Source organism: Chamaea fasciata, unplaced genomic scaffold (genome assembly GCF_029207755.1).
Source record: "Chamaea fasciata isolate MVZ Bird 193981 ecotype frontalis unplaced genomic scaffold, bChaFas1.0.hap1 SCAF_3, whole genome shotgun sequence".
Classification (NCBI taxonomy): Eukaryota; Metazoa; Chordata; class Aves; order Passeriformes; family Sylviidae; genus Chamaea; species Chamaea fasciata.
In genome coordinates this window covers 59,996,798-60,014,753 of record NW_027094088.1, presented here as the reverse complement: position 1 = coordinate 60,014,753, position 17,956 = coordinate 59,996,798, and the positions used below count along the sequence as shown (strand labels likewise).

Genomic DNA, 17,956 nt, shown 5'->3' with positions numbered 1-17,956 from the left:
CTCAGAGATGCTGTTTGTTGACTCGCAACATGAGAAAAACCTGTCTTGCTGCTGCTCACACAGAGGGCAGTTGGCTGGGATGACGCCTTTCCTCCTGGCACCCATGGATGTCCAGGGATGGTGGATGTGCTACACACAAGGCAGGGAAGAACAGGAGGCTATGTAAAATGAGTGCAAACTCTTCAGTCTTTGAAGAAGAGGCAGTGCGAGAAAGGTGTCTACACCTCATACAAGCATTGGGGACCTTTCCCCTCCTTCACCAGAGGGTTTTTGAGCACAAAACCATCTTTACATGCTCCACAACATCCAGACAGTGGTAAGAGGGACTATCACCTGTTTCCCCACTCTCTCCCCAGTCCCTGCTGCTCTGCCTGCACAGGGTTGCACACAGCATTAATCTGTCAGCTGGGTGAAAAAACTCCTGCATATGCATTTCACAAGTCATCAGTCAAACAATGGTGGCCTGCCAAATCACCCCCAAAAAGCAACTTATACAGCATTGTCTTTTTAATTATAAAAGATCCTTATCAGCTTACCTGAATTCGTTTTGGACTTCCCACTGGTGCCCTAATTTAATTACTTAATTATGAGGAATTAAGAGCCAGTATTTTCAATGAGCACTGAGAAGTCTCCTGTTCCTTTGCATGTACCCAGTAATTGTTATATTACAGATTTAGCAAAGGTGTATTGCAATTGCAGCAAAGTTCTAAACTTCTAGCCAGTTACTTCTTTTTCCAGCAGGCATTCCTTTTGCAGGACTTTAACTTATCAATGTCTCTTGTCATACACAATGCTACAAGCTCTCTACAAAGATGTGAAGGGTGAAGTCACAAAATATTCATCGCTTAATGTCATTTGGGAATGTTTTATGCACAAATATAACAACTTGAATGAGAAGTCAGAAAAAAACAACATTTAATTACAAAAGCACTTTTTTAAATTAAAAAAGAACCAAACAATGGCACTAAACCAAAAACAAAGTTATTTAAGAGATCATAACCACAGGTTGGTCACAATTTTATACTGAAACTGTTAGGAACAGCTGTTCCTATCATCTGCACTTTGCTCCTGATTAAAATAACACCTAGAGTTCCAGTAACAAGTAATCTTTTACAGAACTATAATGTATTAAGAAAACACACATTATTTTTGTATTACATGTCAAAAAAAACCCTTATATTTATTACATTAGGTTCATAGATGTTTACCTAAGCATTGCACTGTTTTTCTACTCTATTCCTTACATTTGAAGAACAGGGAATTTGTTCTACAGACAAAAGTAATTTGTCTTAGAGGATTTGCCCATAGTGGCACAGTGCTATACCATGTGGGAATACCCAACTACAATGAGCATCGAGGGCAGTACAGTCACATTAAAACAATTTCCTCTTTTACTCATCCTGCTTTTCAGGACCAACCAGTGCAGTGCTTCCTCTTCATATGAAGACAGCCTTTGACTTTAAGAAACAATAAATACACATAGCCCCAAAATTGTTCGTATGCTGTGGATAACTAATCAGCAGATGTCTGATTTTCCTATGACCTTTTAGAGTTCTATTTCACTGGTTGTATATAAAAGGGAGAGTTCCAGTGGTTACTTTGTCAACACAGGGCCCATGTCCAAAGCTCAGCGGAAACGTCCTTTATTCCTTTAACCAGCTTTGATCATTTAAAAAAAAAGGAATTGCAGTCCTTGATTGTATGTAGAATACTCCCTATGAGGTCAATATAAATTGCTGTGTGCACTGAAAGAAAGTATTTCATTCCAAGGATACAATTTCACAGTAGTTACTTCAGGTAGTCAGCACGCAGGTGTAAGCACTTGAGCACAGCTGAGCTAGTTTACAAATAAATTGTGAAGAGGTACACAAGCTAGTGAGCCCAAAGTGTTGCTGTGGGACTGGGGCTCTGGAGCTCCAGGCCACAGCTCTTTGTGTTGCAACAAGCCTCCTCAGTCTATAATCCACTACCAGTGAATTCCATGGGGAGCTTTCAGTTCCCTTCCTGAAAAGGAATGGATTTGCAATAGCTCTCTGTTGGACTGATTTTTGAAGTGGTCTAGACAGCATCTATTAGCATCAGAGAAATAAGAACATGATTTCTAGCCTCCTCCAGGACAGACCAGATATATAGCTGATGGTAGGTCATACCCACAGTAGACCCTTACACAGTTTTTGAGTGAAAGGTTTAGTGGTTTGCTACCTGTGAAATTTAGACTACAGTTTCCTTCCACAGTTATTTCAATTTTCCTGAAAGTTATTATGCTAGTAGTAGAAAAGTTTTGGCAGTTCACAAAACTCAGTCTTATCAGATATCCAAAAAACCCGAAATCAGTGTGTGTAACATGGCTGCATATCACTACTGAAAAACCTAAAAGGTTTTTCTAGTGCATGACAATATGCCAGAAAGGACAATGCCAAGAGTAGTGAGCTCTAAAAAGACTCGCCTTGTCATGTGATCTTTTCTTTGCTTTTTCTTTCTATTTTTTTGTAATAATCTCAAGAGTACAATCAATTGGAGTAAAAATAAAATTACGTAAAAGATCTAGCAAAAAAGCTGCATAGAAAGCATTTTCACAGTTGTTTTTAAATAGTTTTCATCAAACTTTAAATTAGGACTTCCAAAGACATTGCATTGCAGTTTTTTTTCCTGTGAAATTCACACTTATTTGGGAAATTCATATGACTGGGTTAGGTATTTTTAATACTGTACCATTCAGAAGTGCTGATCGGGCTTTGGTTCTCTAGTGAACGAGCATTGAAAAGACCTTTATGAACACAAAATGCTACGCAAACAGATTGTAAATCTCTAATATAAAGAATTTAAACACTTGTTTGAAAAATAAATTCTTCTTAAACAAGACCTACCAGATGGGAGGTAGCTTAGTGCCATTAAAATATTTAAGGTACTTATATATAAAATATATGAGGTACTTATGCTCGTTTCAAACAGGAGTGGGAAAACTGCGCTATCTCCAAAATTTTGCTGCAAGTAAAACTGAAAGTTTACTGGTTATAACTGTTTGGTCACCATCGGGATTTTTTTGTGTGGTTTTTTTTTTTAACTGGATAAAATTCTATTAATATACATAATGGTTGAATGCTGAAAGGACACACTATGCCTTTGAAACACTCAGCCATACAACGTAAGTCCACAGGTTGGAGGTTTTGCCATTAGCTGTGATCTTAGCTCTGCCTAGGTTTTATAACCCACTCAGCATTTGGATTGAGCTCGTATAGGTCCTTCATGTAGGTATCATCATCAAGGCAGCGCTCTCCTAGAAACAGAGAAGACATGTGGTTACACCAGGACCAAAAGAGAAAGGAAACAACTTCCGAAGTTCCTGTTACTGTTTTACTCCATGTACATTTTCAAAGTCTCTCTGTGGTGTTTAACAAAGCACAATGTTGTCTTGCACTAAATAGGTAATTTGTTTTGCACTGGGTGTTCTTGGTCATACCTTCCCATGTAACTTTGCACCTCCTTCACCTGATATCTCCCCTCCCCCTGGGTCAGTCCCCATTGGTCAACAGACCCCCTCCCCTCATCCCTAGGCCTTAAAACTCATCGCACGAGGGGTCTTGCCCTCTTTTCCTCCTGGACATTAAGGTGTGAGTTCTACGTTAAACCTGTGGGACTGTTCCCATGAGGAATAAGAGTGCCTTTTGTCTTTTATCTTCATCCTAGCCCAGATTCTCCCCCGAGGTCTGCAGCTAGCCAGGGACGGACCTAGGGGTGTAAGGAACTAGGGCAGGACAATGCACATAAAAGTTGGAGGTGCTCCTACTCTTCCCATCAGCCTTGAGGAGGAAGGGGACAACAGGAAGAAGGAGCTGTTCTACCTCTGTGACACATTCTAGGTCAGATTCTTCACACAAACCATGCAGATGGGAAGATCCCTCTGCAAGTAAAAATGAAGCAATGTCCTGATCCTCTCATGATTATATCCAAAAACTACATTCACATTTGCATAGAAGCCCATTAAAATTTTAGGTTATTTCCCCCTTTTTAAATGCTAAGTTTGTGCAAGGTCTTTCCTTGCTAAGAAGATGTTACTCCCTATCCTCCTCCTCTTAAGTCAGTTGTTCTGCATAGCACTTGTAATAGCTGCCGTCCTAGGAGGGGAAAGTAGTACACTGTTCTTGGTGTACTACAGGCAATTAATTTATGTCTAGTAGCTATGATGAAAATAGCATATGCTGATCCATCAAGATCTGCACATTCTTCCCATTCCCCTACAGGCAAAGCATTATCTCATGCATTTGCAGCTCTACATCACAGCTCCTCTTCTACTCTGCTATGCAATTGGTTGGGGTGGATGGCTCTTGACAGACAGACATTTCCAGTACTTGCACTCCTGACACAGGAGACAAACACAGCTGGAATGTTGGTCTGGCAGCTCTTTGGACTCCCTGCACAGAGCAGGCAAGAAGGCAAGACTCCCTGCTCAACCAGGCGCAGTCTCCATCTGCTCTCTCTAGGATTTTAATCCCAACCTCTGTGACCAGTACTGCCCATGCTGGTGAACAAGGTCTTTTCTGCACAGTGCAGCATGTTCACGCAGTGAGAGCATGAGTACAGTACTTGCCATGTCCCTATCCAGCCAGTCCCAGGCATAAAGCTGTGGCAGAAGTCCCATTCAGTGCCCTGAAGTCCTACAGTGTATTGACTACTAAAGAAATGTCTGCAGACTTCAGCAGCTGCATCTGCTAAGGGACGAGATCACAGCATTGTGCTTGTTACAATTATGAAAGTAAGTGTAAGGATGCAAGTATGTCATGAGCCCCTTGAGTCTTCTTGTTTTGGGCTTCCTCTACATGAGTCAGGCACATTGGGAAGAGAGACAGAAGGCAAAGGTCAGGACAGCTGGTTTACTTAAACCTGTACAGCATGTTAAGGGCAGGGAGTTTCTCTTACCTAAACTGAGAATATTAATAAGGACTAGGAAGGACTGATTAAAGTTGAGATTCTCTGGAAGTAAACGATTCAGACAGAGAAAACATCTAAGCTTTCTAACATATATAACAACAAACCAAATCTGTACTTCCTCTTAGAGAAATACAATTTCTATCATATGTTTAAAGTAACAGTAAGTTGTTCCAGTTTCACTGGAATTCTGTTCCAAACCCTTTTTTCCTGCAATGACTACATCTCTGTAGAATAAACAAGATATTACTCTCCTTTACAAAAGTCTTATGTCTGGGATTGCAACCTGCTTTAACGGGCATAGGAAATGTATGTAGATACTGGATTTGCAAGAGAACATATAATACATTCATCTGGCACCCAACTATCTTGGTAACTTATTTACCAGACTTAGTAAAAACACTAAAACATACCCGTTGCAGGAAACATAGATAAGTGCTATTTAATTAAGCCTTTTGGTTTAGCCAAACATGCAAAGAAATTGACATATAATAGTGATTAGAATAAAACAAAAATGCTAAAAGTAGCAATTGACATACAGAATTGAAACTTGCAAAGTAAAGAAGTGGTGCATGTAATTTAAAAATGACAAGTAAGTTTAACAGGTCATAGTTAAGGAAAAAAGTAAATGTAAGACCAATCTACTACTGCTTTCTAGTTCTCCTTTTGTTTTCCTGAGTATATGAAAAATACTGTGATTAGAAAGTGATTTCTAATGCAAAAATACTCTTGCATTCGTGGAATAAAACTTTAGAACTGTGTTCAAAATTATCCTTGGTATTAACTTTGCTGATGTGCTATTTACTGTAATCAAAAGGGTCTGGAATAAGCAGAGCAGGAAAGATTAACTGTTGGAAAATTTTATCATGTGGTCGTCTTTCTGTCTGAGCTTTTTCTTCTCTCCAAAAGAACCTGCAAGTAACACTCAAATGCAGAACATGAGGGACTGTAAGATCACTTATTACGCTTCAATACAAAGAGATAAAAAAGATGAACTTCAAGCCCTTCATATTCAACCTTTTTGTGCCTATTCACTGTACATACATATCAGGAACATCTGTTACAGCTGCCAACTTCCTCTGGGACAGATAATAAGACACTACTAATATAATGATCACACCAACATCTCTGCTGCCTTCTCCACAAGGTTAACTGTCTGCCTTAGTGTCAGGGAGAACCAGAGACATGAATAAAAATGCAACCATAGTGAAGCCCATGGACAATGTGCCAAGAAATCCTATTCTAGCAAAACAAGTTCTTCAGAAGCCGTTCTTACCAATATTTCCTCCTATTTCATAAAGAAAGACCTCTTCTCTCTTGAGTGTTTGGACATTTCCACTGTGGGGAACAGAACACAATGAATGATGACATTACAAAGGTGCTTGTGGATCAGCCACCTAGACATGTCTGGGAGATGTTATGCTAATTAGGATCAGCACTGCACCGATCACAAATCCTTTGTGTGTATGCTTACTGACACAATCAGTGAACAAGAATACCCTTGCATGCTAGTGCAAATGAACAGTCCTGCAAGTGAACAATACATTAGAAAAGGTAAAATAACATAAATATGAAGAAACTGCAGGTTTTAGGGAAGAATTTAATTGTTATTAGCAAGTAGCTTGATATTTACCCTCTGATTTTTCTTTTACTGCTGCTGCAAAAATAAGTATTTCCCTCAAATATGCCATATTTCAGAAAAAGCCTTATGGGAGAAACCACATTCTTGCTGGATTTAATTGTACTGCAACTAAAAGAAGTAAAAGACAGTGGAAGAATAAAGTCCTTGTTTTACAAAGGTATTCTATTATTCTCACTGCTTAATTGCAATAATATATGCTAAAGCCCAGCCAGAAAATAACTCTCTGACAATGGTGTAAAACTCTAAAAACAGCATTTAGGAAAAAGCAGCTTCTTAATCTCAACTAGTGTACTGTATTATTGCTTTGGCTGAATTGTTAGATATGATTAACACGTGTTAAATTTTTTTTTTTTTTCAAAAGATTGATTAAAATTTCTCCCTTTCTAAATGGATTTGAATGGCTAAAACTTAGCTTTTGTTTTAAATCATTTCACATACATGACATTTGCACACCATTATACTCCAATATCTATTAGGGTGTTATATATAAATGCATTATTTTAAAAAATATTTTCTTTCTTCTTTCCTCATTTCTGTTTTCTTGGAGTTCCCTTCTGACTTGTCACCAGAAAATTACAAAACTATTCCTGACCCATCAGATTAAATAGCAATTAATTTTTTACTAACAGCACTCATGTATTCCTGAAGGCTTTCAGAGCTTTAATGACATTTAAAGACATTAACTCCTCAAGTGTGTATTTTGATGGCTAAATTCAGCCAAAAAGTTCATGAACTGACCTGGCCTCTGAGTATTTTAAAACTTTTTTCTCAACATAATAACTGAAGAGACACTTCTCCCAACATGATAACAAAACAAAGACGTGTTTATACCTTTTCTGGCTGAGAAACCTGGCTACTATATCACCAGCTTTCAGTTCTTCTGTCAGCTGTATTGCCATGGAAACTTTGGAAAGATGAGGCGCTTGTACCCGTATCACTCCCTGAGGAACATCAGTCTGCAAAGCAATAAGAGTGTTGGAACAAAGCTGCTAGCAGCTGGCTTTGATGAGCTTCTCAAAATACAGTATGGAATAAGTAAGTACAGTGCTCTGCACTTCACTATCTGCTCCACTTCACTACAAACACACGGTAACTACACAGCAGTTCAGTAAATTACATCCGACCTTCAAAGCTCTTCTTAACAACAGGGAGAACTTCAGAACAAAGGAACAGTAGTGTTTAATTATTTTTCAAAGATGTTAAGAGTAACAATAACAATTATGCTATTTTAAGAACACACTTTGGTATGGTAAGAAGCATGTGACACTGATACAGAAAATTCTTGCTGCAGGCACGAAAACCAAGCAACGCCCCCACACCGACCCTCTGCTAAAACTTCTGGAAGAAACCTGTCCAGTTCCATTTAATCTGAACTTCCTGTCAAAAAAACAAAACAAAACAAAAACAAACAAACAAACAAACAAAAAAACCAACAAAAAACCCACCAACAACAAAAAACAACACAAAGTACTCATGGATCCGTCTACTTTAAAGGATTCTTCTTTCCTTTTTGTAAATTTTATTTTTTAAAAACATGTATTCACTACTGCAGTTTTTTCTCCCTATTTCTTATTGTCCAGAATATATTCAGCTAGCCAACTTGCCCTATATAATAGTCTGACTATATAATGGATTCATATTTTATTTCAACCCACAAGTCCTTGATGATGAATATTGATCATATTAGCTACAGAGAAGGAGGACAAAGGACAGCTTTTCTGTTCAACTTGCAGGTACATGACATTTGAAGTTACAAAAAAAAGCATAATTTATTTGTGAATAAGGTTCTAATTTCTGTGCCTGGAAATTTTTCTATTCCTATTACATTATCATTTACCCAAACATACTAATTTTGATAGGAAAAGAAAGCGTCTGTACTCAAGGTTGATTATGACAGTTCACTCTCTCCTTTCCCATCCCACACCCCTCCATTTACCCAACTGCAAGGCTGTACATTTTTTCTTCCATAATCAATGAATAAATCCGGGCACCCGTGAATCTAGAATAGCTTCTCTGAAACCATCAGAGTTAAACGAGTTTAGAACAAGTACAAACGTGAGCAGAATCAGAAGAACAGCTTCCTGAAAAAGCTGAAGGCTCATTACTATATAAATGATGAGTTATGGTATGCAATTTTAACCAAACAATCCTTTTATGTCCAGTCTTATTATTTATCGATTTAAAAATACTAGACATCATAACTATTTCTGTCCAAAGCAGTAAGAATCATCATATTGAGAATTTGGTATGTAGTAAGCATGGAATCAAAGATTCATAAAATTACAAGAGATCTCTATGAGACCTCCCCTAGACTTATCTCTAAATTTGTCAAATCTATTCTTTAAGGCCTGCACCTAAGGAAACAGTGTCTGTAGCCATCTGCTAGGTAGTAAATCCTGCTTAAAAAATTTTTGCCTCCTTCCAAACCTTTGGGATCCTGGTGAAAAGAAATTAAATTTTTAAGGATGAAATGATTATTTATAGATGTCCCTAACTGGTCTTCCATCAAATTCAAATTGGTAAATTAAACTAGCTTTCATTTTTGTATACAGTTCTTTATCATTTTGTCTCAGTTGATTTTAGTGGAGTTTCTCCAACTTTCAGCTGGACAACTTTCTTTTTTGCTACACAGCAGGCATATGATAAATTATTTAAAAAGCAGTCTGCTTTGAGCATATGAGAGAAAGAACAAGAAATGTCCACAGAGTTGCAACATTATGGTCACAGATCAAACAGAATAATTACTTTGTTTATTCACAGAGAATCATTATTAGCTCAGCTAATTAATGCATTTTGCCGCTTTCACCACCTGCATTTCCAGGAGAAATCATGCTCAGCTGCACAGTATGTTCATGCTTCCAAACAATAGAGAACAGAACCTGAGCAACCCCTAGCCCATACACTGTGCAAGTTGGTGGGAAAGAAAATGTGGCCTAAAACCTCTAAGAGCTGAATGACAGAAGGACCTATTATCTGCACAGCACAGGCCAAAATACCCAAGTGAGGGGCTCCATATTAACATATTAAGCTATGAACCTATGAGAGGATTGACAGCACACTGAAAAGTTGGGTCACCTATGCTACCCAGTTTGCAAGTTTCCTCCCCTGCCTCACAGGCCCTCTCAGGACAGATTGGAAACACTGCAACTCCTGGTTGAATTAGGTACTTGAATTATTAAAAAGCTGAAGACGGTACATCCTTACTTGATGGAAAATACATTGGCCTACAACATTTAGTCTGCAGCAGGCACAGCAGTCATCTGCGAGGTACTAATCTTCTTCAAACCCCTCCTTTTCAGAGGGAATTGGAATCTATACATCACAGAGCCGCTGCCTGGCTATAGGATCTGGGGTGGGTCTCTCCCAGTTTTTTCTAATCCATTTTTCATGACCCACTTACATTTTTTTCACTCTAGGTGCAGAGAGAATTATGCCTATGCAATATTTTTCTGTATATGACTAATGAAGAAATATTATACATACTTATTAAAGGTGCAAAGTATACCAAGCAGGTATGGGGCATGAACATTATGAAGAACAAAACTGATTTTCAAAAGGCTCTTGCTACATGGATGGCAAAGTCTGAAAGACATGCAAAGCACTTGGTCTCTTTGAGCTGCAAAATATTACACCTAGTTTGGGACAAAAAACCTAGAAAACCATACACAGAGAAATGATTTAGCAGGTAGCAATTTTTTTTAGTAAATAATCTGGCACTGCAGTGAGTGACACATTCAGCAGGAATAGCAGAAAGGTTACTCTGTGTAAATTCAAACAGATCATACAAACAGAAGGGCCGTGGGATACAACGGTTTTTATAACCTGCAGAAGCTCAGCCCGGTGCATTGCTTTGTGCCGCTCACGTGACAGCTCCCTTTTTTGGAACAACTGCACCATACAGAGGAATACAATGACAGATGGCATAAATGTGGCTAAACGCAGTACGTAAAATTCCAGTCCTGAGGGCATCTTTCTTTGCCTATCTAGAGTATTATTCTGCCCAACACCAACATAAAGACTTAATCCCCAACACTGACTTGGAGCCATAGGTATCCCAAAAGGCAATTAACCCTCACAAGCCCTCTAATATTAACCACTCTCATCACTGTACACGGATCTCACCTGAAGTTTGCAGTAAATGCTTTTTAACCTCTGTCTCAAAAGGGGAAATGTGATTGATAGAGAGGCCTCATCAGAGCTAAGACGAAATTTTATCCGAATGAGATGCAGATGCTGAGTTATTTCTGGAGAATATGGAAGTGACTCAGGTTCTGTCCATCTATGTTTCATCATGTAGGTTTCCACAGCAAGTGTTAGAAAATAGAAACTTATCCTCAGTTTTCATTCAGCAGCACACAAGGTAATTAGGTATTGAAAGTATCGAGGTTTCACTGGAGTGGGAAAGTCACAAAAAGTCTGGGTGCCTCACTTGCCACCTGATAGTGAAATACAGTTCAAGTACTGCACAGGAAAAGTCATCTCATTTTTAAATTAAAGCAATATAAATTGAAAACTGGGGAGAAGGAAAACCCAAACCAATCAATCTTCCTGAAAGAGACTTTTTTACTTGAAAAATGTATAGAATTGTCATTCACAATGAAGCCTTATCAATTTGTGAACATGATTTTAAGAGTAAAATGTTCTCAAGCACCTAAAATTACTGAATGCTTGCAATAAGCATGAAAGATTTGTAAAAAATTGTACCATTTAATTCTGAAGAAAATCTCCACAGAATTCTAGAGCTTAAAGAAAATTATTGAATAGTAACTTTACATTTACATTTGAGTAAGAATATTACACGAGGCTTTAGTTCTATCTCCCCAGAGGATTAGAAAGGCATAATTTACTCTAAAAGACCTCAGTCCTAACCCCCGAGTGGATTAAGAAGACATATCTTTGCACTGAATTATAAAAAAAATCTAATATCTGAACTTGAAACAGCATTTACTTTTTCAGTGTATTTGCTGTTATTTCAGTGTTGAACACAGGATGGCAGCATTAAGTGTCATCACATCAACTCAAGTGAATTGAATTCAAAGAATTCTTTTCTTATTAGATCAAGAAAAACAAATTCCAGTATTTAATTAGCTTTCTTTTAAAATCATGTTTAAGTCAATATGTGTAAAGATTCCTTCATACAGACAGATACAAAAGTAAGGAGAAGTGATGTCTGGGGAATTAATTAATTTTGGCCATTAAGATATGTGTCAAATATTGCATACAAAATGAGGTAGGAACACTGAAATATAAGTCTCCAGTAGATTATGGATATATAGCATATCCATTTGCCACATTCTATTTGCTTTGGCTTAAAAGCTTAAAAAATGCCTTTGTTTGGTCTGACATACACACAACTCGGTAAGAAAATGAGACTGCTCAGAGCACTGCATTTCTACCAGCGACCACAAGATGACTCTACCTCACCAGAATCTTCACTGTGACTCCAAACCACAAGGGGGAACTTTCATACCACCCAAATACCAGATTCTCTCACCACCCAAATCTGATACGTTTTCATCATGGTATCAGAATATACGAATCAGAATTGCTATTACCTGTTCGTGTATTTAAACTAACTTTGGAATAATGTACTTCAAATGCTTCATAATTAAGGTACTAAATTGTACAGGCTAAAAAGTTTCCAAAAAATCATAATTATAAAAATCATCAACAGTTTCAGCATGCACGAGATGTATTTTTAAGGTTTCGATGTCAGTGGGAACAGCACAACTAAAATCTTTCCAAACTGCAGGGAAAAAATAACACTTTAATTGCCACAGGATTTTTGTATTTTAAAGAATGTGTGAAGAGTGTTGTGCTGAAACTTATGCCTTGACATCACTGATGGGTATGGCAGAAGCCAATTACCTGAAAGAGAGATAGTGAGCTGTGGGTTGTATACACTGGGGTAAGCTGGCAGTAGCCACTTGGACAATAGCTATGTAAGAAGCAGTTCATCAGTTTTTCACATTTGTGAAACCTTTGGGATTTCTTGGGTTGGGCAGGATGTGCATGTTCTAGCTAAAGATTCAGACAAAGAGTTCAGTGGTTTTGGAACTCCTGTAGATGGAAGAATAACTAAACACCAGGTTTGTTTCCAAACACTTTTAAATATTGAGTAGGGAAATCTAGATACTTAGTTTTTAAGTAAACACATGGTCTACTGTGACTTCCACTGGGCAAGAACACATCTAAATGCGGGTTCAGTAATACTGAGTGTTGTGACAACACTTGCTCTCCCTACAGATACAGAGCTAACGTATATTTATTTCAGGTGCCCAGATTGAAACAACCTGTGGGGTATCATTTTTCAGAACAGAAATACTCTGAAAAATGTGTGAAAACAAACAAAAACCAGTACAATTCTCTAAAGGTGTCATGCCAGCAACCCACAAACTGTGAAATCCACACTAACATGCTATCTATTGAAATTCTCAGTTAAAAAAAAAAAAAAAGTGTATTTGCCCTCGGCTATATACACTTTTTCACTAAAAATTACGATCCTATTAATAAAGCATTTCAGGTGTATGTTTCCTTACATCATTAGGAGTCTTCTCCTGTTTCTCATGCTTTTCTCGGTCATATGCCATCTTTTTCAGAAGTTTCTTCATAGCTTTGTCCTTTTTTTCCTTCTTCTGGCTTTCAGTTTGCTTTCTCACTTGGTTAACAATAAATTTCGGAATCTAGATAGAGTAAGCATGAATAACTACATAATTTTCTTACCAAAACTTTTTAAATGGCCAGATTATCAGGTAGAACTCAAAAACAGTGTTTCTTTCCAGCAATAACTAAAGATTCAAATAATATAAAACTGTGAAACAATTTTAAAACCACTCCATTTGTGATAAAATATTCCGTTCAGTGTCTTCTCAGGGGAAGAGAGGTGCAATCATACAGAGTTTTTTACTTCTGTTAGCCAAAAACATTCACTCAACACTTAGTGTGTAAAATTGTGATAATTACTTTTCTTCACATGCAGCAAAGGTCAGAATTGTTTCAAGTTGCTGATGGACAACACACCTTCAACTTGTCCAGTTTGTCTAAGCTAGAGCTTTGCTTAAGACCATGACACAATCTCATGCTTTATCAAAACATGTTTTATACAATATTAAGTTTGGCCCAAAAGAGCAGTGAGTTCAAACACTGTGTTTCCTGCTAATATCTCTAAGCCAAAAAGAATTACCCACAGCAATGCATACTGATACACCAAATACACATATCCCTCAAGGACTTATTTTTGAGTTCACCTGTAGTACATATAATATTAAAACTCTGACCACCAGAACTTAACATCAGAGGTAATATTTTTGTTTTGCTCCCACAAGAGTTACCTATGAGCAAGAACCCAGCTAGATCGGTCTGATCCTTTTCTAAATCATGGATGTAACTCCACATGACTTCTCTATTCAGATACCCTGCTGTGAAATTTATCACCCTGCACCCCCCCTTAAAAACCCACTTACTGTCCAGAGAAGTTTTTGGTACTGAATCATAAAGCGCATGACATTTGCTGTCCCAGCTGCCATAACAAACTCGCTTTGTTCAATAGTCTTTGAGCCAAACCCATGAAATGTGAAAAGGTTTGGGGCCATCACCATCGCAACATTCTTCAATGTCATCTTATTTTTGTCTCGGTGATCAATTACCCTTTGGAGGAATTCAAGCAGTACCTGAAACAAGAGCAGAACTGTCAGCTCAACTCTGCATGTGAAACCTGAAGCATGTGCAGAGTTGAAAATGAACATATGAGTGAAATACAATGTCGCTTATTTTTTAAAAAAAGCTCTTAATTCCTAATAAAACCACATTAAAAGCAATCAATAATAGAAGTGTGAATATATTTATTCTTAGAACAGTAATGCGAGGTTTTTTTTCCTTCAAGTAATGAAGTAAAACATTCTTCTTGTTTTCGAGGGTAATGTTTCCAAAAGTATTCATGTGACTTTGAGGCCCTGCACAGTAAGATTTGTTTCAAAACCTTTGTTATGTAGGTGCATAAGCAGCATCCCACAGATGTTTGTGAAGACATTACTGTTGGCATTTGTTAAACTGAAAGTGAACACAAGAGTGCCAGCTGTCATGGTTATGAAAACATGGAGCAGCTAATTCTGCAAGGTAAGCAATTCACAAGTAAAGCACTGCATTGTGAATGACAGGTAACCAGTTAGAAACTGGCAATTTTCCATTAATTCGGTTCCAGATATTTGTAGCTCAACTCAGGAGCCTTCTTGACTGCCTCCACACAATAAGCAAACTCAAAAAGAAAGTCTTGTTTGAACAATAAAACCTAGTAGGATTTTTTTGCCTGTAATAGAAGATATTCTGCATCCTACACTAACCCTGCATTCATTCTTGATTGTACCAGCTTTTACAGTGAGCATTCTGAAAAAAAACATTAATAGTTTTGCTACAAAAGGACAAGCACAAATTAGAAGAATCCATGTAACATGCTACAAATAGCAACAGGAAGTGTAAATTTCTGGTTTATTGAGAGTAGAAAAAACAACAGAAAAAGCGAGGAACAAAAATGAAGAGCTAAACCCACTTCATAAAAGGAAACTCACATTCATTGCATTCTAACACTGTTTATTTCTTGTACTGGAAATAATGACTGATGCAAAAAAAAAAAAAAAAAAGGAGCAAAACTTCTAAAAGAAAAGGTTGCTCACTGGGAGATTACTACTGCAATCCTGGAAAAATGTCAAGTCACATTCTTAAAAGTCATTTGGGAAGAATTAAGGCCCTAAGTTTTTTGGTTTTTCTCCCACAGTTATGTGAAATATGAGGGAATAAAAAGAATCACTAGTTTCAGCATTAACTTTGAACTGAAAAAAAAGAGGGTTAAAAAGACAACAGCATTCATTAGAGCGGATTCACAGAAACAGACAAAATATTTATGCAGGAAAATAGTGTTAACAATTCTAACCTTCAGGGTGTCTCTGTTTGCTTCAGGTAGAAGAATAACCAAAAGATTCAAAGCTTGCAGTTGCTGCTTCCTCGTCGGGAGATCTGCCAATAAAGCACACAGACCTCAGTATTTTGAAATTGTTTTTTATACTCTTCAAAAAGCATGATTTCTAAGTTGAAACTTCTTGCAAAATGCTGAATGCATACACATGGCTAATTATCGTAGTATGACAGAGTACTGGCAGATCCTGGTTTTCTGATACTCATTTCCAAATGTTCTCTTAGGATTCAGTTGGTGCGTGACTCAGCAGTCTTTTGGCAATGTTTTCTAGATCCCTTGTGATTCCTACTTTATTTTGCAATGCTACAAGAAGGAATAACTAACGGTTCTTCCCTTTCTGAGCCTGTGCCCCAAATACCAAAGGGTATATTCAACACTGCTTTCACAGCTTCTCTGGTTGCCTTCACAGTTGCACGATCTCCCAAGTCACCCACACAGAATGAATACCACATGTAACTGAGTAAGGCAACATAACCAACAAGAGCTGCCACGGCAAACCAGCAGGGATAAAACCAAGAGCAGAGGAGCTTGACACAGGGAGTGCTGTACCAAAGAGGCAAGCTATAATTAAAGAAAAGCACTGTTTCTTTTGCCTTTTACCAATTGCTCAGTGGCGCATCATTTCACCCAAGCTGCACAATGAATGCATCCCTCCACTCCTCCATCTCCTAGAAGAACTCCTACATTCTGGCAGTGCAGAAAGCCCCAGCTCTCTCACATTTGTCACTTGTGATAAACTTCCTCCTGTCATGCTCTAGAGGACATGCTCTGGCAAGTCTTCTCAGGAGATTCCTAATGAGTCAGGCTATACATAAAACAAGTGAAGAAGGAGGTACCTGCACAACAAAGTTTATCACACTACTTCAAAATTCAACAGGGCTGTTCTCATGCATCTTGCTGGGATTCTAATTGAATTGCTATATCAGATACATTTCATCCAAATCAACTGAGACACCACCAAACAAAAAAAAAAGTTCATTGATGAAATTTTAAAAAAATCCACCTGGCTGACTACTTTCTACCATACTAAAAATTAAGGATCTGAACAAATGAGCGGCAAATTATATAGTCACTTAAAACATCAAGTAGTGAGAGCAATGTATCTACCTGCTTTAGAGAGACACACATTAAAAGTAAGGCTTAAATTCAGTTTCAAAACACCACATGTCACAATGCTCAAAAAGCAATGAGAATCAATCTTTTCCTAGGAAAGTAAGCAAAAATACAATTGCAAAACAACTAAAATTCATTACTTAAATAAAGAGTTTCTGTCTGCTCACCTAAGTAACAACTGAATTTCAGTTGCTTACATTACTAAAATTAGCAAATTAAATTGTTCAAATTATGTTCTTTAAATATTTAATTCTAACCACACTACTTAGTCACAGTACCATGAAAAACACTGATTACTGTCACAAGGATGGTCCTTTTTCTCTACACCTTTTTCTCTACCACATTGCATGTAACCAACAAGACAATGATTTAAACAATGGGAGTCCATGAAGTGCTATGTCTGTTTTGAAGCAAGTCCTTTGGTTCAATATAGAAAGTGGTTTGAATCCTGGCCCCTGAGTATTTCTGGGTAAGTAAAACCACATAAGCCTCCAGACAGCTCATGAGCACAGGCAGAAACCTTCCTGGCTCCAATCACCATCTAGTAAATGGAACAACCTTGTGGAGCTCTTTGTTGCCAGTACCATCTGAAAGCGTACTGGCCAGTTTTAACTTGACACTCAGTATTGCAAAATCAACAACACTGTGCAGCAGACCAAAGCACCAGCTCCCTACTCCAACCAACCTGACAGCATTGAAAGGCAGTTCAGACCTGGGAGACTGACACATCCCATCCTTTTTAAGAATATTTGTCAGTCTGCCTGTCCACGTGAATTCTCTGACCCTGAGTTTAGCTCGGATGGTTGGAGCATGGGGCTAATAAAGCCGAGATTGATGACTTGCTCCCCATACGGACCATTCAAAATGTTGAACTTGATAATCCTTGTGGATTCCTTCCAACCCAGAATATTCTGTGATTCTATGAAAGCCCCTCTTAGAAATGAGCCATTGCTCTGTCAGCAGACAAGGCAAATAGAACTTGCAGTCCCATGTTGAATGGGGAGTTAATGTGTGTGGGTTCTCACTCTGGATTCATTATCACCAAGCCACTCTCTTCCAGTTACAGCCAGTATGTTTGCTGTCCTGGTGACCAGCTGGCAAAGAGGACATTTTCCCAAGAACTTGCAGATCTCAAGGGACCACCGACCATCAGCAGTTCTGACTATTCTGCCTGAACTTCTCCTCTTATAAATAGATAAAAGACCCTAAACAGTATAAATTATCATTTGCTGTATTTCCTGAAGAACTGCTTATCTTTGTTGTGGTTTTCTTTTGAAATAAACACTATTTATAAACTGACACTGTCA

The 17,956-nt window shown here is 37.9% G+C and overlaps 1 protein-coding gene across 4 annotated transcripts in view; it reads right to left on the bottom strand.

The window, feature by feature from the left end:
• Positions 1 to 898: 898 nt before the first annotated feature.
• Positions 899 to 17,956, bottom strand: part of ARHGAP18 (Rho GTPase activating protein 18) — a 96,006-nt gene continuing 78,948 nt past the window's right edge. For all 4 annotated transcript variants that reach the window (XM_066179206.1, XM_066179207.1, XM_066179205.1 and 1 more), the window contains 6 exons: positions 15,495 to 15,577; positions 14,032 to 14,238; positions 13,108 to 13,251; positions 7,400 to 7,524; positions 6,203 to 6,264; positions 899 to 3,277 (listed from right to left, as the gene is read on the bottom strand). In XM_066179206.1, coding sequence (XP_066035303.1) covers positions 3,186 to 3,277; positions 6,203 to 6,264; positions 7,400 to 7,524; positions 13,108 to 13,251; positions 14,032 to 14,238; positions 15,495 to 15,577 — 713 coding nt within the window. In that variant the 3' untranslated portion in view covers positions 899 to 3,185. The remainder of the gene's footprint in view (positions 3,278 to 6,202; positions 6,265 to 7,399; positions 7,525 to 13,107; positions 13,252 to 14,031; positions 14,239 to 15,494; positions 15,578 to 17,956) is intronic.